General features: G+C 43.1%; 1 protein-coding gene and 1 long non-coding RNA gene across 2 annotated transcripts in view; both read right to left on the reverse strand.

Moving 5' to 3' along the window:
* Positions 1–407: 407 nt before the first annotated feature.
* LOC128445014 (uncharacterized) lies at positions 408–1,839 on the reverse strand. Its single transcript, XR_008339230.1, has 3 exons — positions 1,757–1,839; positions 1,156–1,240; positions 408–1,041 (listed from the first exon to the last, which is right to left on the reverse strand). It is a non-coding gene; the product is annotated as an uncharacterized LOC128445014 (long non-coding RNA).
* A 15,950-nt stretch (positions 1,840–17,789) lies between these two features.
* LOC128445066 (AP-3 complex subunit beta-2) overlaps positions 17,790–26,938 on the reverse strand; it is a 33,065-nt gene continuing 23,916 nt past the window's right edge. Inside the window, exons 19-27 of the mRNA XM_053427826.1 lie at positions 26,631–26,808; positions 26,144–26,309; positions 25,823–25,910; positions 25,570–25,679; positions 23,649–23,877; positions 23,127–23,211; positions 22,501–22,598; positions 19,227–19,365; positions 17,790–17,976 (exon numbers count right to left, since the gene is read on the reverse strand). Coding sequence (XP_053283801.1) covers positions 17,790–17,976; positions 19,227–19,365; positions 22,501–22,598; positions 23,127–23,211; positions 23,649–23,877; positions 25,570–25,679; positions 25,823–25,910; positions 26,144–26,309; positions 26,631–26,808 — 1,280 coding nt within the window. The remainder of the gene's footprint in view (positions 17,977–19,226; positions 19,366–22,500; positions 22,599–23,126; positions 23,212–23,648; positions 23,878–25,569; positions 25,680–25,822; positions 25,911–26,143; positions 26,310–26,630; positions 26,809–26,938) is intronic.

The following is a 26,938-nucleotide window of genomic DNA, read 5'->3' on the forward strand; positions in this document are numbered from 1 at the left end:
TATATGAGGAATAATGCAGTGTGGCATGCATCTTAATTATCTTGACAGACACATAATGGTTTCGGGTCTTTCTAAAAAAAATGTAGCATTTAAATCCAGAGCCTAAATTAGCGAAGTAAATTGTGAAATTTCTGAATGGAAATATATTATCAGGTGCATGTAGAATATATATGTAGAGTATTACTTTCTTTCTCTCTCTTTCTACATTTCTTGTCTGTTTGTAGTACTTTTGTGTGTCTCTCTGTAGCCATTTCAGCCACTTCAGACTTGTGTTGTGTCTCTTAGTCTTTTTTTTGTCTGTTTGCAGTGGATTTGTGTCAAATTGTATTTGTTTGGTTAATCTTTATAGTTATTTTTAGTTTCTTGGTAGTTGTTTGTTCTGCCTTAAAAGATATAAAACAAGCACGACGATTTCCATGACTTTTATAACTTCAGACGACAAGAAATAGCAAATAACGATTCAAAGGGAGCAAACAACATGGAACCTCGAACAAACACAGGAGAAATGATACATGTAAAATGATTTAGAACAGTCAATTATATTAATGATTAGATAATAAGATATAACAAATACAATTCTTAGTTTCAAAATGTACTCAAAGGAGAGACGTTTAAATGTGCAAAAGTATTGACATTGACAAATGTGACAACTGAAACAATAACATTTGTATTGGAAGCCATCAAATCTGCACCATCAGCAAATGTAGTCATCCTTATAAATCCTAAACATCTCATTTAATTCAATTAAAAAATATATCAGGCAGCACTATTTTGACATGTGACCATCAAATACTACAAATTGCAGCACTGACTGAGCTTTCTCATAGGTTTGACCCAATAGTTAATACTTTCTCTGGGCTTCAGAAGAGAGTTTCCCTTTAAGTGCCACAATAAGAATCCTTTTCCAACAGGTTGGACATCTCCATCCAGGACAGTTCCCACTGCACCTCCATCACATCCAACTTGGTGGCAGGAAGCACCCCTGCTGGAACTTCCTGTTTGGAAACTGGCCAGCAGCTCCAAGTGCAGAACTTCTGGTACCTTCAAGAAAATACAAGAGGCAGTGAATCATTTACTTCACCACCTGTTGGGCTTGTCGTTTCATGCAGTAGAAAGTAGGAAGTCAAGACAGATGAAAATTTTATAAATACTAACCTGTAGTGACAAACGAGCCAAACAGTCAAAGGAATGACGATCAGAAGTAGAACCCCACATGAAGCAATGATCCATTTCCAGGAACCTGATCAAGACGACATAATACTTGTTTAAATAAATAAAACTGTTATAATAACAACAACAATTGGATTTCCAATCAACTTGGCGGACAGATGTAGTAAGTGTCAGGAAAGGGCCCACTGTATTTTGGTATTAAGCTGATCCATTCATTTTTTTTATCTCTTTCTTTAACATTGTGCTTTAAAACGTTTTCCCAGGGAATAATTCTTGGACCTTAAGGAAAAAAATCTGCCGTATGTAGAGGACTGATATCTATGAGTGTCTGAAATTTGGTGCGGCTTGATTGTATTTAAGGGGACTGCTGGGCCTTGGTGAATATGCGCTCTACTGAGTCCCATTCTAGTTTCTTTCATCTCATTAGATCCTGAGAGATCTTCCTGATGAAATTAGACCTTGGTGAAAAGACAGAGCAGGAGGAGAACTAGACAACCAAAAGGCTTCACTCAATAATGGAAAATGTGTTGATTAATATTGAGTATTTCCTCCAAAACAAGTAGATGTATATAAATGAGAAAAATACCAGTGGAGGCTGGAGTCTCCTCTGATGTGAAGTTTCCTAAAAGAAACAACAGTTGATATGTGACACTGATCCACTTCTATAGAACACACAGCAGAGTGATGATGTTCAGCTGACCTCTGTCTGGTCTCACTGATACCAACTCTCTGGACTCTGCAGCTGTCTGTCGTGGGACGCACACCTGTAGAAGCCTTCATCTTCCCGTGTCACATTCTTAAGAGTCATCTTTATGACTCGGTCTGAACCGGACGAACTGTTAGAGTCAATCAATGCTCTGTTTTTAAAGAAGCTGGTTTGTTTGTGTTTGCCGCTCTGATGCTGATAACACAAGGTGACATCGTCATCCGTAAACACAGGGGAGGCTTGGGTCTTCAGAATGATGTCGCCATCTGTGGAAGAAAAATAGAAGGCATCCTCACACCTGTACACTCCACTGGTCCCACTGGCAGCAGTGAACACAAATACTTCAGACTTGCAAGGGCTCATGCTACCTCCTGGCGGTGAATAGTGAACGGTGAGGTTTGAGGTCCCTGCTTTTAGGTCAGGAGAGAAATGCACCAGCTTCCACCCTGAGGAGTTAGTCTGAGATGTGAGGCACTGCAGAGTGAAACACTCCCCACTGAACATCTGTCTGGTGTCAGGAGTCAGAGAGAGCGAGGGAGGGGGCAACTCTAGGACAGAGGTTGATAGAGAGAAATTGGGGGAAAAGGGGAGAGAAGATGAGAGAAGCAACAGAAACAGTCTGAGATTGAGGCTTTTCAGACGTATCCTGGTTTGACGATTGGTCAATCTGTAATGGACATAACTGAAATAGCCACATTTCTTGACAAAATGTCAGAAACAACACAAAAACAGAGATGTGTTTGGCATAGTCAGAAAGTTTGGACAACCAATCAGGGATGAGTAAAGTCATTTGAAAGCAATCCATCAATGTGTCTGCCATTGTTACCTCTGCCAAGGTCAGAGGTCATGTTTTCACCCCTGTCTGTTTGTCTGTAAGGAAAATAACTGAAGAACAACCCAACAGAGTTGCAGGGAACTTGGTGGAACAATTTGGTTTGAATCATAGAAGAAGCCATTATATTTGGATCTTCCTGTAACATTTTGAGATTCTATGTTTTTCAACACTTTCACCATTTTCCAAGGGAGCAATCTTGAAGAAAAAAGATCTGGCACATTTATGGAACTAATATCTATGAGTGAGTGTAGCAGCTTGATTGAATTTAAGGGGACTGATGGGCCTTGGCGGAGGTGCGCTCCACCGAATGCCCTTCTAGTTTTAACTGTAAATCTCCACTGTCTGTGAAACTTGTGCTCTCACTTATTGAGATTTGCCTTCAGCTGTACTCTAATCTCCATACTTGCTCGACTGTAGTCTCTAAAATCACCTGTGCCTACACTTCACTAACAATTATACATTGAGGAAACACCCTTCTCATGTGATAATCTGTCAAACCCAGTCAACATGAATTTTTCCAGTAGGGGTCAGATTGCCTATTTAATTCCTACATGAACAACATAAAACACACCTCTGAATAGTAAAGAGACAAAACAAATCTTGTGTCGAGTGCAGCAACATTTTGTAATAAATCAAGTACTACAGTGAGAGTTTTGTCTGTTTTTGGATTCAATGTTTGGCAAAAAAATGTATGACTGATGAAGATATCCTATTGATAATTAATATAAATTTTTGAGATTGACCTGTCCGGGGTGTACCCTCTCACCTAATGTCAGCTAGGGTTCGCTCCAGGGACCCTCAAAGGGGTTTTCAACATTTTACTGTTGCTAAACACAGTCAGTCATGAAGCCAAAATCAGCTTAAATGAATAAACAAATTAAAAAAAAATCTTCTGACAGTTTTCTGATCAATTAGAAATAGTATAAAACATGTTTTTACCCATGATAGGGAGGAGTGACAGAGGCTGTTTTGAGGAAAATAAGAGCCTCTATGTGTCTCTGCATTAGTCAGTTTGAGAATACACAACCTCTGTACTCATCTGATTCGTCCTGTGCAAAGCAGAAACCTGATGCCGCGCTGCAGTGGCTGCAGTCGTAGCTGCTGCTCACCTGACACTCCAAGCGAGACTGGCCGGGCCTTTAGCTCAACTGCAGTACGGTTCCCCCGACACTCGGCTTGGCACCAGTACCTGTCGGCTTCCTCCCGTGTTACCGCGGTCATGAAGTAGCTGTCACCAGAGACCAGGTGCCTGGGGGGGAGCCCTGTGTGGTTTGGACCTGAACCACCAGTAGCTCTTCACAAAAGCAGAGAGGGACTCCACTGTGCACTGCAGGAGCACACGCTCACCCAGGTAGATGTTTGGCCCTGGAGGCTTCACAGAGACACTGGCCTCCAGAGATCCTGCAGGAACAGGGGGGGCTACATTATGGGCTTTTTCATGCCGGGGTTAGGGCTAGGGTTAGGGCTGCTGCGCTGGCTTTCTCACTCTGCCAAGTAACGTCTCTCATCAAGACAGCCGGATTACAGCCAAGGAGTTTAGCTCATAGTAAATGATGCACGGAGTGAAATTGTAAGTACAGGTAGTTACAGAATGTGGCTATCTGTAGTTTTTAACGAATGTTACCTGCTTAAATTTAGGTTTACTTGAGGCAAATGAAAGGGAATATTGTAATGAGCTATGTTAACACTAAGCTAGCTAACTAGCTATTTTGTTAGAACATTTCTCCAGTGAGCAAGAATGTGAACGAGCAAATTTGAAATGTAAGAAATAACTATCGACAGCTCTCTTTTCTTTGCATTAATAACTATCTCTAGTATTTTAAAACAATAATATCAGTGCCTATAGAATGTTGTTGTTTATAATCAGGTCATATTTGTGTTGTCAAATTTCACAATGACCCTGAAATTCTGTCTCTTCTGTTATCTTATACTGAATGAATGCAAGCAAAGATACAGAGAAAAATCACACTCTTTCTGATTGAGCCAAGGAAACATGGATATCCGCAGCCCCAAATGAGCCCCAAAAAAATTGGGCTCAGCATCCTTAGGGGCTAAGCCCCCCCTTTCTTTTAACCCTAGAAATGCCCCTGCTGTACGGCACGGTGATAAACTCTGTTCAAGTAAAGCTTTCTGTCCAAATAGGACGTCACATCCTGAGAAATAACTCTCTTTTGTCACTGGTGCAGTGGGTGCTTTATGTATTATATATGTAAGCTTGTATTATTGTGTAAAAGCTCAACTGAATTATCACAACGATGAACTGAGTTCTGTAAAGCATTTTATATGTTTGCTTGTACATAATCTGAAATATAACCAGTAAGTTAAAACAGCAATGTTGCCCTCTGAAATCTAGAGTGGATGTATGAAACAGCATAACATGGAAACACTCAGTGGTGTCTGTCAAGTTATCTGGGTGATGTTTTAAACTGTGCTTGCCCAACTTGAAATGGCACTGTTACACAGAGGACGCAGGACAGCTCAAATCCTTCTCCTTGATTTTATTGAACATGAATCTTTCTGAACATGACCAACAAACATTCCGTAGTCTTATTCGGATTTAGGATTAGGATTAGGTTGAAAACCTATTGATAAAGACAAATTAAATCAAGTTAGTTCAAATAAATCAAAATGCCTAATCAAACATTTAAATCAAATCCAAATATCTGTTAGATATCATAAACAAATCTATATAATTACAATATCACTATGATGTAAAACAACAATGGTCTTCCATACAAACATTTTCACCATGTGCGCCTCCACCAAACGTGCCCAAGACGTCACTAAGGACGTCTGCGCCGACCCATGCGCTGTCACATAGAAGACATGACAAACGGGAAAAAGTGCCAGAAACATACGCATTGTGCAAACTACACCTTAGTTCAAAATATAAATACCATACCAATGCGTGCTCTCGTGTCCTCCAATGCACAAACCCTTCATAGCCCGGCCGGAAATCGCGGACCTTTATTTCCTCACCCGTGCTCACTCACCTCATGTGCCGTAATCAGGCAAGTGCCGCCCGGTGTGTGCGCAAATCGAACACGTGTGATTTGCGCATCTCCCCTCCACGCCACTAGAGGTTTTTTAATCTAAATGCGATCTCTGTCTTTACACCTCCCACTTGACCTCCTGGTTGCTCAACCCAAGGAGGTCACACTCTATCTATTCATTCTATCGTTGCTCTTCAACAGGAAGAAGGATGACCAGTCGTCTCACATCCCTGCAGAGAATGGACACAGGGATTCTCTTCAAGAGTTTCCTGGCTCCTTGTCTGCTTGTGTCCCCTGTGCTTGGCTTCATGACTGGAACAGGGTAGCTTGGAAAGGTCCTCACATTTACATCTCTGACGATTCCTCTTCGGTCAGCATTAACACTGACTACCCTGGCCAATTTATATTGACTCCTCAAGGCATTTTGGTCAGCCAGCCAGACCACATCTCCCACTGCAACGTTCCTCTCTCTTGTGTGCCACTTGCTCCTTATGAACAGGTTAGGACCAGCTAGCTGGCACCACTTCTTCCAGAATTTGCTGACCTCTGCTTGTATGGTTTGGAGTCTCTTGTATGGGTAACCTTCAAACTTGAAATCTCCCGGGTCTCCTCTTGGGCTGGCTCGTCCCAGTATGAGGGAATTGGGACTGATGTATTCCACACAGTCCTCTCGGCTTTGAATCCTGGCATCTATCGGTCTTGTTGTGCAATAGTAGGAGTAGAATTGACGTTGGCTAATTATTAATAATCATGAAATATGATTATTAAAATAACAATTATTTCTTAAAAATAATCAAAAATGATAAAGCTATTAATTAAGAAATGTAACACATTTAATTAGAAATGATACGGTTATCCATTAATAATAGTTAAAATAATTAATGAAAACAATAAAATTATCAATTAAGAATAATACAAATCTGGAATCATTTCTTATTGTTGCGGGGCACCACCCTGGTTACAGGGACCAACGATACAATCTATAAATATCAGTCTCATAATGATAAATGTCAAATCAATAATCTCAATATTTAATATTAATAATTATTTAATTAACAGTGAAGGCTACTAAGTTCGAGCACAGGCAATCATAATCCAGCTGCAATCACATACATATGCACAAATAATCACAGACTACAGATACTTTAATTACAAAAGCATTTATTAAAAAGGGGAAATAAAGTTAATGTTATTCAATGATTCATCATTTTAACAAGCTCCGATATTTCAAAGATAAACACAGCAGCAGCACTTATCACAATTCAGAAAATACATGTAAAACCGGCGGTCTACCTATGTATGTCTGTCTATGTGTATGTGTGTGTGTCTGTGTCAAAGTGTCTCTCTGTGTGTGTGTGTATGTCTATGTGTATGCATGTGAAATAAAGTTAGTGTTATTTAATGATTCATCATTTTAACAAACTCCCATATTTCCAAGATAACAACAGCAGCCGCTTATCACAACTTAGAAAAACACATGTATTCATCTATGTGTATCTGTGTGTGTGTATCTGTCTGTGTCTATCAATGTGTCTCTGTGTCTGTGTGGGTGTGTCTGTGTGTGTGTGTGTGTGTGTGGGTGTGTGAGAGAGCGAGAGAGAGAGAGAGAGAAAGAAAGGGGCGTGGCGATGACGCAGTCACTTGGTGACGTCACATCTAAGATGGCGGCCGATCATGATTCGTGGAATCAAGGCCTAAAAACTCTCAAAATGGCGGATTGACTACAAAACAAGATGGCGGAGCCGTTATGAATTTAGAGCCAGAATGGGAGGAGAGGGAGAGAGGAGGCGTGGCAATAATAGATTCAAAATGGTGGTTTAACTTGCGTTATTCAAAATGGAGTCTATGTTAATGACACCATGTGGCCGGAGCTCACACTGGTGGTCGTCACATGAATTGCACCAAGGGATTTTCAGACAAAGAGAATTCTTTGTCTCTGCTTTGGCGTTCGGCCGCATGGCTTCCAGATGTGTCCAGCCTCTCTGAATATAGATTTAACTATGTTACATGAACTGTATTCTAAATACAGATCGGATGTATGTATAGGTCGGTTTAGAAGGAGAGAGAGAGAGAGAGAGAGCATACAAGGAGAGAGCAAAGCTCTTAAAAGCACCGTCAGAGACAAGTTACATTTACTTTACCACTCAGCACCCAAGTGGCGTTGTGTGCTGAGGTTTGAACGGTAAAGTCTCTTTAAAGTTGTTCGAACGGTCACAATGAGCTGGAGACGCTGCTCACGGCGCTTAAAAACTGTGGCACAAGGCCGTAACCGGAAACCGGAAGTGGCGAATCGCCGCTAACACTAGAGACTCGGCGGTCTCATACAAACAAATACATTCAAGTATTAAAACAATACGCTACGTATTAGATTAACATCTGCCCAGACAATAAAGCCTCTTACTGTACCACCCTCGCGGTGTGCGTGCGCGTCGGGCCAGTGAATCACGTGGTCTCTCAAGCGGTCTTCGGCCGCTGGACCGGACAAGCAGCGGATTTTCTCGTGCTGCCTCGACGGGATGAACGCCGTCCTTCTTCTTCAGGGATGTGGAGCTCGTGCTCCTCAGCGGAATGAATCTCGCGCTTCTGCAGGGGATGAACAGCGGTAACGCCGCTGTGGATTTGGAAAGAAAGTCTGTGATGCTCGACCGGCGAGCGAGTTCCTGTGCGCGGCCTCTTCAAGTTAAAATAACAAAAGTCCTTTTGAAAATAAAACCGTCGACTGAATAAAGAAATAAAAGAAATGAAATAAAATAACTCTGGTTGATAAACTAAAAGTTAAGGTTGCCCCCGTTAGCAACTGAATCAGCTGAGAGGCCCCGAAGGGGGCCTGGTGTTGTCTTCAGAGCAGGGTAAAAATGGCAGCGATTATTGGGGTCTCAGTGGTTTTGTTCTACCTGAGAGGTCCTCCTCCTTGAGGAGTTGGTCATAGGATGATGCTGGCTTTAAGCCAATTGAGTGTCAGAAATGGATCTGAGTGGGCGGGGCTTGGAACTGAGCAGGGGCTTCTGGGAAAACCCCAGGACATTTTTCCACCACCAGGGGGAGATTCTTGAGCCTGCAGGAGGATGTTTTCCCGCCCAAAGTTTAACAACCCTTTGTTCCTCTCGGCTCCAGTGTCTGCTGGCACCCCGCTGGGCTCTGGCCCAACAGTCTTTCATTTGCCAGGTTGGCTGCCATGAAGAGGAATGTTTGGAATTCCCCCCATGTGAGAACTCCATCACCACCAAGGTTGTTCAGGGCTCGCTTCACTATCTTGACAGCTGCCTCTGCTGCTCCATTTCTGTGGGGAGAGTCTGCAGGGTGAATCCTCCATGACCACTCTGTTCCATGATTGACAGCTTCCTCTTCAATCTGAGACCTGTTCAGTCTGCTCAGAAATCTGTGAAGCTCCTCCAGAGCAGGTCTGGCCCCTACAAAGTTTGTGCCAGGATCTGTCCACAATTTCCTAGGGTGTCCCCTCAGTGCAGAGAATCTTTGGTAGGCCAGCAGAAATCCCTCAGAAGACTGGTCACTCACAACATCAGTGTGTATGGCTCTTGAAGCCATGCAGCAGAATACAACCCCCCAGACTTTGAGTTTGACCCTTTTCCTTACTTCATCTTTTACCTCATAAGGTCCGAACAGGTCCATGGTTGTAAACTCAAATGGCAATGCTGGCTTTTCATCTCTATCCACTTCTTGGCAGCTCGCCATATCCAGGCGATGATCCTGACCAGCTTGGACAAGGAGCTGTAATTCCTCACTTCCAGTAGGTTCTTTATTTCCCATCTCCTGGGTGCCCTTCCTGCCAGAAGAGCTGGATCAGCGGCCATACTTTTCTCTCCACTTTCATCCTTCAGGTCTTTTTGTGGGGCACTTGCTTGGCTTATCTTAGCTTGAGCCCTTGTCATTCCTGCTGAGAATGCCTTTCTCTGGAGTCTGTTGACACTCTCTCTAGCGTGCACTGCAACCTCTCCTGCTGACTTTTTAGGCCACTCCTCCACTGGCCACTTTAGGAACTCTGGCCCATCCTGCCATGTGGAATCCTCCTTTAGATCTTCATGAGTGCCTCCTCCTGTAATGATGTCAGCAATGTTATGCTCTCCAGGGATCCACCACCAGTCTTCAACTGAGCCAGCCTTCTGGATTTCACCCACTCTGTTCGCAAAGAAAGTTTGGTACCCATAACTCTCTCTTTGAATGGCTCCTAGGACTGTTTGACTGTCCACCAGGTGGAGCCATCGCTCTATCTCCAGGCCTCCATGCTTCTCAACGTACTTCCTGAGCCTGGCTGCAAAGACAGCGCCGCAGATCTCAGCCTTCACGGCCTCCCCTTTCTGATCCAGTGGAGTCAGCTTGGCTTTCGACTCTACAAACCGGATATCGACTCCTTTACTAGTGTTCCACCTCAGGTACATCACAGCTCCATATGATTTGTCACTCCCGTCTGAGAATGTGATTCCCCATGGTTTCCCTTTCCAGTGAGCTGGTGTCAGGCTCCTTTGAAACTGAACTTGTCCAAGCTGCGCATACTCCTCAAACAGCTGAATGGCTTCTTCTCTGAGGCTCTCTGACAGTGGTTTATCCCAGGTCTCACGGGTCAACTTCCCTCCTCCTGCCTCCTGGAATGCTCTCCTAACAAGGATAGCGCCCTTCTGTTTCAGAGGTGATACCAAACCGATGGGGTCGTAGAGTCCAGCTACTTGGCTTAACAGGTCCCTTCTTGTCAGCGGGTTAGGCGTTCCAGGTTTCACCTCCATTCTGAGAAGATCCTTGCCTACTCTCATCTTCTTTTTCCTTTTGGAAAAGTTGATCGAGGTCATCATGTAGAGCTTGTCCTCCTCCACCTTGTATCCAATGCCCAGGGCTTTGTTATCTTCATCCCTCATTTGGTTTGGGAGGATGAAGGTTTTCTTCTCCATCCCTTCCACTCTTGATGTCAGGACCTTTGCTGCAGCCTCCGGCCTCCCACTTTGGCCTGACCGGACCCACGGTTTCAGAAAGAAGCCTCCGGCTCTCAGAATTTCTTCAACGCCTTCAGTCATCTTGTCTAGTTCCTCCAGGCTGTTATGGGAAGTTAGAATGTCATCCACATAACTGTCCTTTTCCAGGACTCTGCGCTCCTCTTCCATGTGAGCAAAGATGGCCAATCTTGCTGTCTCCCGCATAGCTACCTGTGCAATGCAACCGGCTGGTCTGTCTCCAATGTTCACCCTTGTGATGGCATATTGACCCATCTCCTCATCTGGATTGTCCCTCCAAAGGAATCGGTGGAGATGCATCTCTCGCTCTTCTAGCCACACTGAATTATACATCTTCCTGATGTCTCCAAGTGCAGCATACACACCTCTTCTGAATCTCAGCAGCACAGCTCTGATCGGGTTTAAAACATCTGGCCCCTTTAGCAGAATATCATTCATGCTCACTCCCCTGCACTTCTGGCTGCTGTTCCACACAAGCCGGACTGGAGTCGTCACTGAGTGAGGGTTTGGCGCCACCAAATGGCTTACATACCACACTAGTCCTGTCCACTTGCTGATGACCTCATTAGTGAGTTTTACGGCTGCGCCCCTCTCAACCATCTCGTGGACCTGGGCTCTGTATGCTGATTTCCACTCTGGCTCCCTCCTTAGTTGTCTTTCTGTTCTCAAGAATGTAGCTTCAACTGCACCTTTGTTGTTGGGGAGCGAGGCAGGATCTTCTGTCCATGGATACTTTGCATCCCAATGCGGCGATGTTGTGTGAGAGTCTCCTTGGACATAGGTGAGTCCTTCTTTTATTATTTCAAGCTCCCTTTCTTCAGCCAGTGTCATTTCCTTTCCTCCTGGTTGGCAGTTTCCACAGCGACATCCTCCACACTTTGGCTCACAGGCTGCTCCGATGCTGTCCCATCTCCACCACTCCAGGAACTCACGGTTTGCAGCAGCTGTAACCGTTTCCTTTGCACTGTCCTTTCGCTGCATACGGGCTGCTTCAGTACTTGGGCTCTCAACTATCTCCTCATACTTGACTGCAGCAGTTCTCATGGAGCGAGCAAAGTGTGTTCTGGACTCATGTGCTGCCACCTCTATCTCCTCGAACAGGTCGGGGTGTGCTCCGCCCACTGTCATTCCCAATGGACTCTCCCACAAGACGAGGTCCCCAACAACTTTAACCCTTTGTGGAGCAAGTCTTCCCTCGCGATGGCTGATGAGCAGATCAATCTTTTCCGGCCTCCTTAATTCCTCAAGCTTCACTTCTGGGAAGAACTTCTGCAACTTTTCCGGCTTGACAACTTTGTGCACCTTGGCAATCTCATCCAGGCCGTAACAGATCAGCTCATGAGCCTTCTCCGCTCCTTTGGGGGTTTTCACTCTGACTCGAAGAAGATATCTTTCCGTGTTCACCTTGATGGTCATTCCGCCTACACCATGCACAACCAGGGTTATTTCTTCACTCCGCAGCCTCAGCCTGTGTGCAGCCTTATGGGTGATATAGTTTGTGTCTGAGGCAAGATCAACAAGAGCTCCAATCTTCTGCCCAGCATTATTACCTCCATCAGCATCATAATGACAGGAAGCTCGCACAGGCCACTTTTCTTCAATAGCTGGGACTGGTGGTTCTTCATGCCACCCTCTGTAGCTTTGTTCGTGAATGCCATTCTGCACCTTTCTGCTTGCACTGAGGACAGCTCAGCCAAGAATCCTTCCTGTTCGGCTGTTAGTTTGCTCTTTCTTCTGCCATCTTTCCCACTTCTCTTCTCGTTTCCACTCTTGTTTTCTCCATTGGGGCAAATAAAGTAATGGTGATCTGAGGAGTCTCCCTTCTTACAGTCTTTGTTCCTGCATAGGAAAGTGTCTCTGCAGTATCCATCATCTTCATGACATCCAAGACATTTTCTGCATGCTCCCAGCTTCTTTACAATAGCATTCTTCTCTTGTAGCTTCAGCCCTTTGAACTTTCTACAGAAGAAAATCTTGTCACTGTGCCTTCCATCACCGCAGACAACACACACATCTTCCAGCCCTCCTTTCTTTGTGGTTCTTGTAGAAGCATACTTTCTTTCATATTTCTTCCCACGTTCTGGTTTCTCCATCTTCTCCACAAACCTTAGCTGGTCAAGTCTCTCTAGGATCTCTTCTTGATTCTTTAGGAACTTCAGGAGCATGTCAAAGTGGTTGTCTGTGGTGACATTATTGCTAGAATTTACCATAAAGGCTAGCCAGTCTCTCTTTACAAAGTCGGGTAACTTGCTCTCAATGGATTTAATGACGAGAGGGTTCTTGATTGCGCCAGAGATTCCCAGCTCTGTGAGGTCTGCTAGGGATTTTTCCACTGCTTGGATCAGGTCGATGACTCTCCTTGGCTGGCTTCCCCTTGCAGGGGGTATTTGCTCCAACTCCTCCAGGATTTCTATGGCAATGGTCGATTTATTTCCATACCGGTTGTCCATGACTCTGAACATATCCTCTGCAGTGTTGTAGGTTGACAGCCGGATATCCTTCCCAATCTTGTCATCCACGCTGTCCAGGAGTTGAATTTTCTTGACCTCGGCTGAGCCAGACGGCTCTCCCTGTCTTTGAAGGCTCTCCCAGTCTTTCTTCCATCTGTGGTATTCTCTTTTGCAGCCTGAAAAGATGGGCAGTGTGGTTGGTTTTATCCTGACAATTGGTTTTGCTGGCGGGGGATGTGCTCTCACTGCTTCAAGTCCTGAGGCTCCTGCAGCCAGCGCATCCTTCGACATCCTCCGTGCAGTGACAAACTCAGCCTTCCTCAGTTCAAGGTTGCCGTTCAAAGCTTTCAGGTCCTTGACCCTGCCATCTAGCTCCTTTCTTTCAGCCTTGGGGATCCACCGCTCCCAGTTTGACATAACTCTGGCAGCCTCATTGATCCTTTTCTCCAGTAGAGTCAGGTGCATCTCATATGCATCCAGGTGAGTACTCTCCACAGGTAACTTCTCCGCCCGACTGCAGGCCTTCTCTCCTTCAGTGATTGCAGTTGTGATAGCGTATTGGCCATATCTGGACCACAGGTTTGTTTGGACAATTCTTCTCACCTCTCCAAACCTTGCTTCTGCTTCGTTAGCGGCTCTCTCAACGTCTAGCTCCTCCCTCTCTTCAAGAACCACGTCTTCCTCTTCTGGCTCTTGAGACTCAGCCAAAAGCCCTGTCTTATAATCATCATTCGCTTCAAGAACGATTTTCCGGCAGTCTGAGAGCTTGGCGAACTCCTCCCTCAGCTCTGCTTCCACCATGCTGTCTGCCCCTTTGCTGAGGAAGTTGGCCTGTCTGGTGAAGGTGCTTTTCGCAGCGGTTCTCTCCTTCTTGAGCTGCTTCACAGTCTTCTCCACGACGTCTTCCGCCATCTTGACCTCACGGACCAGCACAGCTCTCTTCTCCTGCGTCAACAGCTTTTCCTGGACTTCCAAGGCCTTTTATCCACTTCTCCAAGCTGCTCCGCTGGTTTTCAACTGTCAAGTTATCTGGGTGATGTTTTAAACTGTGCTTGCCCAACTTGAAATGGCACTGTTACACAGAGGACGCAGGACAGCTCAAATCCTTCTCCTTGATTTTATTGAACATGAATCTTTCTGAACATGACCAACAAACATTCCGTAGTCTTATTCGGATTTAGGATTAGGATCAGGATTAGGTTGAAAACCTATTGATAAAGACAAATTAAATCAAGTTAGTTCAAATAAATCAAAATGCCTAATCAAACATTTAAATCAAATCCAAATATCTGTTAGATATCATAAACAAATCTATATAATTACAATATCACTATGATGTAAAACAACAATGGTCTTCCATACAAACATTTTCACCATGTGCGCCTCCACCAAACGTGCCCAAGACGTCACTAAGGACGTCTGCGCCGACCCATGCGCTGTCACATAGAAGACATGACAAACGGGAAAAAGTGCCAGAAACATACGCATTGTGCAAACTACACCTTAGTTCAAAATATAAATACCATACCAATGCGTGCTCTCGTGTCCTCCAATGCACAAACCCTTCATAGCCCGGCCGGAAATCGCGGACCTTTATTTCCTCACCCGTGCTCACTCACCTCACGTGCCGTAATCAGGCAAGTGCCGCCCGGTGTGTGCGCAAATCGAACACGTGTGATTTGTGCATCTCCCCTCCACGCCACTAGAGGTTTTTTAATCTAAATGCGATCTCTGTCTTTACAGTGTCAGTGTATTTAGTTTCTCTCCAGCACCGTGAGAATGAGGATCTATTATGTATAAAGCTTATCATTTGAGGGTCACAAGGGGGTGGAGCCAATCCCAGCTGACATTAGGCAGCAGGCTGGTTTCACCCTGGACAGGTCGCCAGTGTATCACAGGGCTGACGTACAGAGCCAAACAACCAGTCTCTTGAAGCACTCAGGAAACATTTTACAAAAGTACAAACAAGCCACACAAATATTGTATCTATATTTTTTATTTGTATAATAAATAAACCTGTAATACTGTAGGGCCACATTTCACAACCACACACAGGGTATGATGAACCATACTTTGGAAATTTGAAAACCAATTCGGAGAAAACGTTTTCATTGGATTTGTTTGTATCCATTAAAAGTTATAATCCTTCCTCTTTACATTCTTCAGAATGGCTGTGCTGCCGTGACTATGAATCTCAGGTCCGAATAAACAATTCAACTGTTCAATGTTTCGCTGGACTGTACTCTCTAGGTAAAAAAAATAAACATAACACAACAGTAAAGAAACAATTAAATAATAAATAGAAACACAAACAATGTGTTGACGATGAGAAAAATATGTACAGCCACTACATAAGGGCCGACAACAAAAAAAGAAAGCACACGACCTCTGATGTGAAATCCAAATGTCAACAAAGGCATGAGGAGTGTCACCTGACACTTCACCAGGACATCTCAGACATTATCATCAGCACATCAGGAAGGTACTTTAACTGATTCTTAAAAACGTAACATTACATAACCTCAAAGGGAAATCATCCTTCAGTTAATTTAAGAGTTGGACAAAATGCAGAATGAAGCTATGTAGTGAACATGTGTAAAAGTGTATTTTACAAAGATGTCCAATTATGCCTTGGAAACAAACCACTTAAAGGTCCACTGTGTAAGATTCATGACAATCCATTTAAAATAAATTAAACAACATTTTTCTACTGTTTTCATTAGTGAACAATCAACTAAGCATCATTGTGTTTCCAATTCCTTAGAGTGAGCCCTTTATATCTATGTCAACACAGCGTCCTTTTCCATGGAGGATTAACAACAGCTTTTGACGGGACCTTTCGTATTTTTATGTTACCTAAAGTGTAGGTTCTTCCACACACTTGGAGATGAGTTGGTTGCAATCTGCAGCCTCACCACTAGATGCCACTAAGTCTTCTACACAGGACCTTTAAAGGTTGTCCGTTGAAGGGGCAAAGTCTAAAATTGGATTTGGTAGAGCTGAAATAATTAGGCTTTCACCTAAAAGAATACGCAGCTTTTTTGATAATCAATAGTTAATTAAAAGAAGGGACTTCCTGCTTCCTGAAGTCTCTGTGATATTCCAGTGAATATCTGTGGGTGCTGGACAAAACAAGACATCTTTAGCTTTATGGACCCAATATTGCATCAATCGATTCCCTTGACTTCGATGACTTTTGTTATGTAAATTAGTTTCAGTCATATTTGATGGTTTTCTACAATCTGCATTTCTTCTGTAGCATTTGTCGACATTCATCAGAATTCAAGGTTGGTGAGGTGACAAATGAACAACGAAATAAGAGACGGGTAAATCATTTTTGAATCTCTGTAGCTGGCAGCTGACTCAGCAAACACCGCTACAAGCTGACTGACGACTGATGATGCTGATGAGCTTCATGACAAAGAGTCAGTTTCTTCTTAATGTTTGACTGGTCAATATTCAGTATCATCACACCCACAAAAACACACACGCATACACACTCACACACACTACACCTTATAGTATTACTGCATTACATGTTGCAATACATACAATGACATTTATACAACGCCCCATGTACTGTAATGAACTTCACACTATGACAACTACTGTACCGCAGAGGTGCCGTGAAAACCCTTCCTTTTTCAGAGGAGTGGCGAGTCATTGATTTGTTATTGTGCCAAAACCGGTTCAGTTGCAGGTAAGTGTCGTCTTAGTCGAGCCGTCATGCTACATTTGATTTCTAAATCAAATCACTGGATGAGTATTTATTGATGAAGCAGATCTTAAGGACCTTAAAAATGTTTTTCATGGTGAACTGTTCTCTGGGATTCTTACCTACAGTGTATTCTCTATCAACTCTAATATCTACATCTTGAAATAATCCGATAGCTGGCACCTAACAAGCGTCAAATTTAAATTGCCGTGACAGATTTGTTCATCCACTTCTCAAAGAATTATAAAAAATTACATTTTTATTTTCAATTAATTTCACCAAGTTTTTTGGGTGGATCACGTATAAAACAGTTTTTTCTCAGGATTTGACTGTCTGTTGGAATTTTATTATTCCAATAATGATAATTTTTTTCCGATTAAAAAAAGCAGATAATTGTGATGAACCTGCTATGCCAGCGGGCGGCAGCATTGCATTGTACTTAACACAATTTTGAGAGGAGGGGAAAAATCCACTGATGAAGATCATGACATGCAGCTGAAAGCTCAGAAAACATGAGGTCGGTGAACCTTGTATTGAGATTTGAACCATGAATCTGGTGCCTGTGATGTTTTTGCAGTGAGTTACTTCTGACATTTGTGTGAGATTCAATTGTCATATTCCAGATTTTGAGAACACTAAATGTTGTCCTCAAGCAACAAACATATTGCAAAACAAATATTTTTGGAAGATGAATATAAGAAACTTTAAACAAAGGATTTCCTATCAAGTCAAACATCGGTCTGATTGTCATGAATATCGCGTCGAGCTGTGGCATTCAGCAGCTTCTGAGAGTGGAGGGGCTCTTTAAGAAAACAACAACCTGGAGTTAAACAATCTGGAAATGCTCTCATCGACTCGAGAGCGGAGGAGATGCTACACGTGTGATGACCTGGACGAAATGTGAGAGGTGGGTGGAGCCAGGGGGGGGGCGGTGGATGGAGGTAGAGTGCAGGCACGGGTCACTGTGTCAGAGCCAGGAGGATGTCCTTCACCAGCATGGTGCCGATCACCATCTTCTCGCAGTTGACCGTCAGCTGGGCGGCTCCGTCCTCTTTGGTCGCCACGGTGACCAACACCAGGCTGCCGCTGGTCACGGTGCGGCCGGCGAACCTGTGGACAGGGTGATCAGCAGGAGGGACAGGAGGACTGAGGTCAAAGCAGCAAAGATCAGAAGTGAAGATGAAGCCACAGAATAAAGGAGGGACACATGGGTCAGTCAGAAGGGTTGGAATTCAAATAATTGAATCTATCTAGCAGAGTTTCAGGAGCAGGACCACATCTCAACTGCTCCCTTTCCGGCACGTCTGTCAATGCCCTGCTTACTCTCTCCTCTTCTATCTTTCTCCTATTCTGCACCACTTACCCCCACACCATCCTCTCTTTGCTTCTTCCTTTCCTCCCTCCTCTATAGGGTCTTGAGAGGGTCTGTTGTGCCTCCTAAGCTTCCCCACAATGCAACGAAGACTCAATAATCCATTAACCTCTCATACCCATTTCCATTATCATCAATAAATGGTTAATCTTGTTGACGGTGTGGTCTTTGCAAGCGAAAAAAGAGAAAACAAGAACAGAAAACTGACCAATGAGCTAATTCTGATAAAATTGTCACTGAGGTCATTTCAACATCTTCAAAGTTTGCATAATAACTTTCCTAAAGGGTCCATTCATATAACTGTTTAAATCCTGTAGGTACTTTGCCTCAGTGCTTTGAACTCAAAATGATTAAAAATAAACGTATTTATAATTATAGTATTTAAACGGTCATCTGGGGTTAAAATCATCTCAAGATTGACCAGACAAAACTAAATTAAGATTAGAGTTTTTAAAAAGCGTCAACACAGATTAAATTGGAGAAAATCTGACATAGAAAGAAGAAACTATATCTTCAGGTGGGAAGACTTGACTTGATACAAATAAGTACATTCGAGCACGAGAACTGTAAATCAAAGCTTTGCCTTGTGGCTCAGCTCCTGGTTAACAACAGTCCAGCACAACGCCTGCACTTCTGCTGATGCCTGTCCATTGCCCCCCCACTCATCAACAGGAGCCCGCAATACTAAAACTCCTCCACTTGGGGCAGCAAGCCCCCCCAACCCGGAGAGAGCAATCCACTGTTTACCAGCAGAGAACCAAGGCCTCAGACATCTGAAAGTGGAATCAATCAAAGTCTCCAACTGACAGACTTTGTGCCAGTTTGTACTTGACATCAACCTGTAATGTGGAACTTGCAGTATTCTGGACACAACTGTTCACACTATGATACAACTTGACCCCAATCGGCCAAAAGGGATCCTAGGTCCTCTGAGACAGACAAACCCATCTTTGAGCCTCACTCAGATTAAAGAGCCGCGTTGTGTTTGTAGCGTCACTACTGATGCTTCTTTTAATCTTCTCACCTGCACTCTTTATCGGAACCACAGGGGACTCTGCTGAGGTTGGCGGCGGTGGCCACCCGCTGGACGATGGCGTGTTCATTCCGGCAATTGATGTCCAGAGTCAGCTTCTCTGTGATTTCGTTCATGCCCATCAGCTGACCTGTAGAGGTGTGAGCAGAGCACTTGTCAAACAGGAGTTTCAGTTGCTTCTTCTCTCTCCCAGTAAAAATATCGAAAAAAGCCGCTAAACTTATAACTGGAATGCATCAAACTGAACACAGAGGAGTGATTCAGATTACACACGGCACAAAGGAGGCAGTTGTGTGAACTCCCAGTCTCGTTCAAAGCTTAAAGTCGTGCATTTTGCACCAAAGTGTTTTTGTCTCCAGGAAACTACTGACAGATTGGTACATGAAAGTGGATGCCTCCCAGTAAACACTGATTTGCAGGTCAAATGACATCAGGACTTATGGTTGAAAATTTCGCCAATTGAGCAGACAAGGGTTAGGGTTAGTTTTTCACATTCCTTGATTACTGCAATTATTACCTGAATGAGTATATATCACTGTGCACATATGCTATCTGGTGCTGAAACAAACACTTGAAAGAAAATGGATCAACAACCAATGATTAAGTGACTGTTAATTTGACTTGGTATAATGATAGCATTATTAATTTGATGCTTGTTTTCTGTTTCATATCACTGTATATTGTGAATCTTAAGGTTTTGTCACACAGAACATTTTTCATATTCTCATTGTATCAAAATAAAACAATTTGACTCTAACATGGCTGAGAAAGGGACAGCAGCAGCAAAGCAAATCAAATGAGAGAAGAAGAAAAACACAACTATATAACCTGATTGTTTTATGGAGGCCATGCTGTGAAACCAAAAGAAAAGACTCTCAGCAGATTGTCTCTCTCAGGAGACAGGAGATTTTAGTCATCCTGTCATTGCATCCTACTCACACATCAGAGCCACGTAAGTGTAAACAAAAAATGCTCGGAGAACACTCCTAATCGCTACTTTAGTTCCTCTGGTTCTGGGACTTTTTTCTTTAAGAAAAGAGGCTAAAGCTCTGGTTTAAGAGGATGAAAAATATGGGATTAAATGATTGTAACAGTTACGGCATCAGAAGATAGTTCGACTTTTGTGTCTTGGCTCCAACGTCATCACTCTCCCTTTAGATATGATTAAATGGGGAGTGATGAAATGTGGTGAACCGCAGTCTGGAGGTATGATGCTGGGGTGGTGGTGGGGCTGAGTCAAAAGGGATAGATACTGACGCAGGGCAGCAGAGGCACTGACAGACAAGAGAGATAGATGGGAAATATTGACAGCTTAAATAGACCGCCAAATTGGGAGAAAGTGTATGGTAGAAGATTTTCTGATGTAAAGGTTACCGGCCTAGTGAACAAGTAAACTCACTGCCCTCTGTCATCTTTTCATTAACATGGTCTTTGTCAAGTGCCATAAGAATCTGCTTCTCTGTTGCCACAACAACCAACAGTGAAAATATGATATTTCTAAGGGCTTTTACTTTGAAAATCTACATCAGATTGTTCTGATAGTGTCAAAGTGAGACCCTGAGGTGGTCAAGTGAAATTAATCAGTGGGAACAGGTGGTTTCTCAATGATAATCCGTTATTTTGTTGCTTGTTGCTTGTATTAGTGCCAATCCCTTAGATTGGCACTAATACTTCATCGTTTCTGCTGCCCACAGTGTCAAAAATAAAAATCCAGTATCACAGGATTAACAGCGTGTTGACCTCAAAGAATTCACAATGTCTTTTGACCTCCAAATCACAAAATGATACACAACAATATCGTGACATTGCAATACTTGAGATTCAGCAGTTCAGTTCAGCAGTTTGAAAGCTCAGATAAAAGAGGGATGAACGATGGTGCACATGAGCGAGTGCTGCTCTGAGCCTGATGGTATTTCCTTTTTTTTTTTTGGTTCACATGGTGCCCAAAGAAGAGTGAATCAGCATCAGTGGATGAGCATTTCCAGTCATTCCCGGTGCAGCAGTGTGAGCGGCCTTAATGAGGTGAAGGTTAGCAGCACAGGTGAGTCTGTCTGCAGCTACAGACCTGGAGATGCAGTTACGTGTCCATTACCAAGGCAGGAAGAGGGGGAGGAGGGGGGAGTCAGCATGAGGCGTTAGAGGAGGGAGGAGGAGGGTGAGGAGAGGAGTCAGGGTCAGTGTGAGGTTGGCTAAAAGGCAGGTGGGCACACAGATGGCTGGGGGGAACAAATCTAACAAAGCCAACTTACCATGATTGTGTAATAGATTCTCTATTGGTGAAAGTGCGGAGAGGGAGGAACCGTGGATATGACAGATGTTTAAAGAGTCACTATGGGTTTGTTAGAGCTCACATCTGGCTCTGTGTCAGTCAGCATGGACATTAGAGACATGCTGGTATCTACTGTCTGCACACCGAACACCGGATTTTGGGTGTATTTAAAAGTCTATTTAAAGGTGACGCATTTCAACTTTGCAATGGAAATAAATGTTGGTGTGATCTCAGGATAATTACCTCCGCCAAGGAGGTTATGTTTTCACCCCCGTCTCTTTGTTGATTGGTTTGCTTGTCTGTATGCAGGATTAAGAAAAAACTAAAGGACATAATTCCACGAAACTAGGTGGAAGAATGCGCTATAGGGCAAGATCCTATAAAACGTAGGTGTGGATCTGCATCAGCTAGCGGATAGAGGAATTATTTGCTTAACATTTTGAGCAAGGATGTTGTTGTCAAACATTTTCCTTGATTTCCCAGAAAATAATCATTGGAGCTTGATAAAAAAATTGTTCTGGTACATTTAGCGATGTGCAACTTGATTGAATGTAAGGGGCCTTGGCGGAGGTATGTGCTTTACTGAGTGCCCTATAGTTACATGTGTGAGAATATGTCTGAAGAACTCATGAGATTGTTGGACAAGATGTTGCTCTTTTCTCACATTAGAGCAGGAAACAAACTCCCTTAAACCTATGGCTCAGGATGACTCAGTCTTTAAAACACTTAAAATAATTAATTGTCATTTCAATACACTAAACTAAACCTCAAGATTAGGATTTGATCAATATATAAAATACTTGAATAGAAAAAAGAACCAGTTTAAGCCATTACACATGAAACTAAACTTGTCAACCAACTAATTCTGTCTAAACACGGTGGTTCACATAAAGTTGTGGAAGAGAAGTAGTAACAAAGCAAACAGTACAAGTAAAGTAGCCAAATCCCTTTTCTATTTCTCGATAGAAATTAGTTATATTTGTTTTCGGCACATACCTTGCTCCTTTTTAAATTCGTTCTCAGTCAGGAAGACAGGCCTCATCAGCTCCCCAACCTGCGGCTGGATAGACACGAAGAACTTCCTGGTGTTGGTGCTGCAAAAAAAGAAATGCACTTTTAGGGATTGATACGTTTTTTTAAAAGAACGGGAGATACTCTGATCTTAAACGTCATTGCTCAATATAGAGCCTAACAGTGGCCGCCCTCTTGTACAGACTTTTTTAAGAGAGAAGGAACTACACATCCCATAAACCATTGCGAATAATCCCTTTCCAGCAACTTCGAGCAGCTTCTTCTTGAATTCAACCTTGTTGTAGGGATTTTCACCCTTTGGACTCATATGGCTTCTTCAGGAGGATATAACACAATTTTACAATTTCTATCTAATCTCTAATCAGAAAATTAATGGGATTTTTAGTTCCAGAACCATGTTGTTGGGCACTATTGTTTCATTTGTTTCTACATTGCTCTACACAGATGACACTTCACTGTTTCACGTGTGGCACACATACATTATGTCATAGGCAAGTTAACGAGTCAAACTAAGTTATTGCAATTTCAGATATCAGCAGATTCATGAGATGGGTGACGACCTGCGCTCTCAAACACAGAATCTATCTCACCACAGCTGGAAGTTCGCCGCTTGGGTTGAGTCACAGAAATCGATGCCCATCACAGCTGTGGATGTCTCACCTGTCGGCAGCAGCTCTGTCAACACAGGCAAAGAGGAGACAGCAGTTATAACACGTTCACAAACAATACAACATAAAGCATTTCAGTCAGCAACTCTGCCAGTTTGACAGATGAGGACTGGGTTTGTCCACTAAGCCACTGTCTCAGATCCATGCTCCACACAGTACTACCTCTAAGCAGGTATGTATCATTTATGGTGGGAAACATTATACAAAATAAAGCAGCATTCAGATTGTGAGATGACCACACTGAATTGCAGACTGTGGGTACTCAGCTTGACAAACAGATTTTGGAAAATAAAATATGTACAAAGTTTGTATAATATATACAGCATATATACAAAGCATATAGTACATACATACATAGTTTGGTGTTTATTCAATCTCATTGTCCTTGTTATTGTTTATCTTGTTTGTATCACAGACTTATAAGTTCAGTCCTCAGTCACCCACCAATCTCTGGGAACTCTTTCACCCTCATGCCAGAATGCAGCTTCACGTCCACCATGTGCAGGTTCTTGGCGTCGGACGTGGCGCTGTTGGTGAACTGCATCTGCACCGCCACCATGTTGGCGTCAGGGCTAAAGGGCTGCCGGCTGAAGCAGTACTCCACCGACAGACCCTCCCCTGTGATGCGGTGAAGCAGCTCGTAGCTCTTCAACGCACTGGAGGGGGCGATGGTCTGTGGGGAGAAGAGAGAATGAAGAGTCACTGACCGTTACAGACAGACCTGAGATGACAGGGAAGAGACAAACATTTCTTGCATTTGATCTACTGTATTTGTTCTCTCTTTTCCAGAAAGCGTGGTCAACAATCAGCATTTGTGCTTTTCTTTTTTTCCCGACTTTTTCTTTCTCCTTATGGTGAAAGAAATATGCAGTGTGGATTTCACTATACATGAAGTAACATTGACATAAGTGCCAGATGAGTGCTGAAACAAAATGAACTCATCCTTTAAAATGATTGAACGGAAGTAGCTGTTGACGTGATGAGGGGGCTGAGGTTTGAAATCCATGTTGTGCAATGGCCTCAGGTTCACAGTCAAACTCCGAAGAAAATCTTTCTTCCAAGTGTTATATCAAGACATTATTTTCATGGCTTTCTAATCGCTGAGCCCATCGGCTATCGTCTGGAGATAAATAGGTCTCTGGTGCCACAGCCAATATTTTCGGTCTTCCGGATGAGACAGCAGACATACATCTTCCATTCTCTGTACATTCTCTGTTTACAGTCTGACTAGTTTCTTTTATCACACAAGTCCAAAAACAATTTCTCCACACAAAACAGAATTAGCGATACTTTTTCTAGGTGTTTTAGGTCCAGGCGACATTTTTTCTTATCTCTATTAAAGAGAAAAACTGAGTTGCAGCCAAATCCAATGCAATTGAAGTAAATTGTGACCACTTCTTCAAACGTAAAAAAAAACTAAACAGAAAGAAACATAAAATGCCTCCATACTGATTCTATGGTGTCAAGTGTCCGTAAACCGCAACGCAACCGTGAATCATATATAAGAATAAGTGTTCACTTGTATTGGATTTGGTTGCAATGTTGTTTACCCCTGAAACTCCAAAAGTGTTTTGTTGACTCAAACACTTCACCCATCCCTCCATCGACACAGTGGTGAGTAGATAATGAGTGGATTTTCATTTTTGGGTGAGCTATCCCTTTAACAGTTATCTGCATATGCAGGTAAATGAGAAAGGTGATGCTTTTCCACATGGACTGTTTACCATTGGTCAAACTAGTGATAGAAACCAGAATATTGTCCTTCACATGCAGATTTAGCATTCTCACGCGCCAAATCTAAAAAGATTACTAATGTGGACACCAAAGTAGCATTCAACATTTGAAATAATAATTAGCTTTAGATTTGGAGTACATCAGCTACCTTGGTAATGAGAAGAAAAGTTCCTGCCTTAACACGATCTGATTGAGTTTTTAATATGAAGCAGGAATAAGGATGTGGAGAGCAAATAAATCCATCTCTTCAGTCTGTTAGTCAGTATAACACAACAGCAAGTTTCCCTTTAAGGTTTTACCACAGATCATCTGCTTAAGAAAACTTTTCAATAATTGATTAGATAGAAACAACAGGGGCGGTTAGGAACTCACAGCAAGAAAGATTCTTGGTTCGAATCCCAGTTCGGGTCTTTCTGCGTGGAGTTTTTCTATGTTTTCCCTGTGTCTGTGAGAGTTTTGTCTGGGACTCTCTATTGACTGTAGATGTGAATGTGAGTCACAGTGAACAGTAAACCCTGCCTCTTGCCCAATGTCCGCTGGGATTGGTTCCAGTCCCACCAGCACCCTCCAATGATGAGCGGTACAGACGATGGATGAACATAAAAGAAGGTGAGACATGAGAGGTACTTACTGCCGGGGAGAGAACACTGTCGGACAGAGACAAGCCCTCCAGGTCGTTCGCGAGGCTGCTGGACAGGAAGGTGTTGATGGGCGTGACTTGAGGAGAGGGTGCAGGCTCAACTAAAAGGAGGGACGCAGAGAGACTCAGCAGGGATGTCCCCAGGGATGTTCACTGACTTCATCTTACTTACATGAGCACTAGTACTTTTGCCCTGAATTTTCAAAAGAGAAAAGAAACACAGCCTCAGAGATGGAAAACTCACAATCATCCAGGTCGAGTAGAGACATCTCTTTCTTCTCTTTCTTGCTCTCGATCTTGACAGGTTTGGAGGGAGGTTTAGACTCAGCTGCCTGGAAGGAGGGGAACCAAAATGAGATGAATATGAAGATTTTTACATGACGGTGGCCAGTCTAAATACAGAGATGTTTAGTTGTCATGAGTCACTGAATACAGTTTTAGATTTTATTCCAAGGTTTTTCAAAAAACAAAATACTCCACATGCTCCTCTATTTTTGTGTAACTATCATCTAAAGGTGTCGATTTTAAAAGTTTTTTTTTATGTAGGGTGATTCCTTATCTTTACCTTTTTTTTCTTTTTGACCTCTACCTCAGAATCGGAGTCGTCAGACTCTGATTGGCTGCTTTCGGACTCGCTCTCCTCCTCCTCATCTGATTCTGTTTCTGAGGCGCTCTTGCGTGGTTTGCTTTTCCTCTCACGCTTCCTCTCTTCTTCTTCACTGCTCTGCTCACTTGAAAACAAAAGCAAAGGTCAAAGGTCCCGATAGAGTTTTATCTATAACAGATGAATCAGATGCTATTGTTGTGCTTACAGTAGAAAAAATAGGACTACGCATTGAATGACAGAAAGTATCCGGAGAAAAAGTGAACACAAAAAAAGTTAAATTGGACTTTTTGTGTGAAGGAAAGCATGTTTTTGATGTGATATATTGAATCATATTATTATATATTAGAAAAGTAGTAGCAGAGTACATTAAATGATTGTGTCCCATGTTTTCTGTTTAGTTTTACAGAAACATTACCTCTAAACAGAAATCAGAAGTGTCTGCTACCTTTCACTTTCTTGCACCGGCTTCTTTAATTCTTTCTTTTTCTTCTTTTTGTCTTTCTCCTCTTCATCCTCCTCCTCCTCCTCAGACTCAGAGCCTTCCTCGCTCGCTTCGCTTTCTGATCCTGACCTGCTCACCCCGCTGCCGCTGCCACTCTCTGAGCCGCTGACAGAGTCCGACTCTGAGGAGGAGAAAATTCAGTGTTTAACTGGTGAAAACACAGACCATGGGGACATGGAAGACTAATTGGCACATTATAGCATTTATATAAGGTCCCTGGAAAACAAATGTTCACTCAAATCCAAAGCAAA

Source organism: Pleuronectes platessa, chromosome 7 (genome assembly GCF_947347685.1).
Source record: "Pleuronectes platessa chromosome 7, fPlePla1.1, whole genome shotgun sequence".
Taxonomy (NCBI): domain Eukaryota; kingdom Metazoa; phylum Chordata; class Actinopteri; order Pleuronectiformes; family Pleuronectidae; genus Pleuronectes; species Pleuronectes platessa.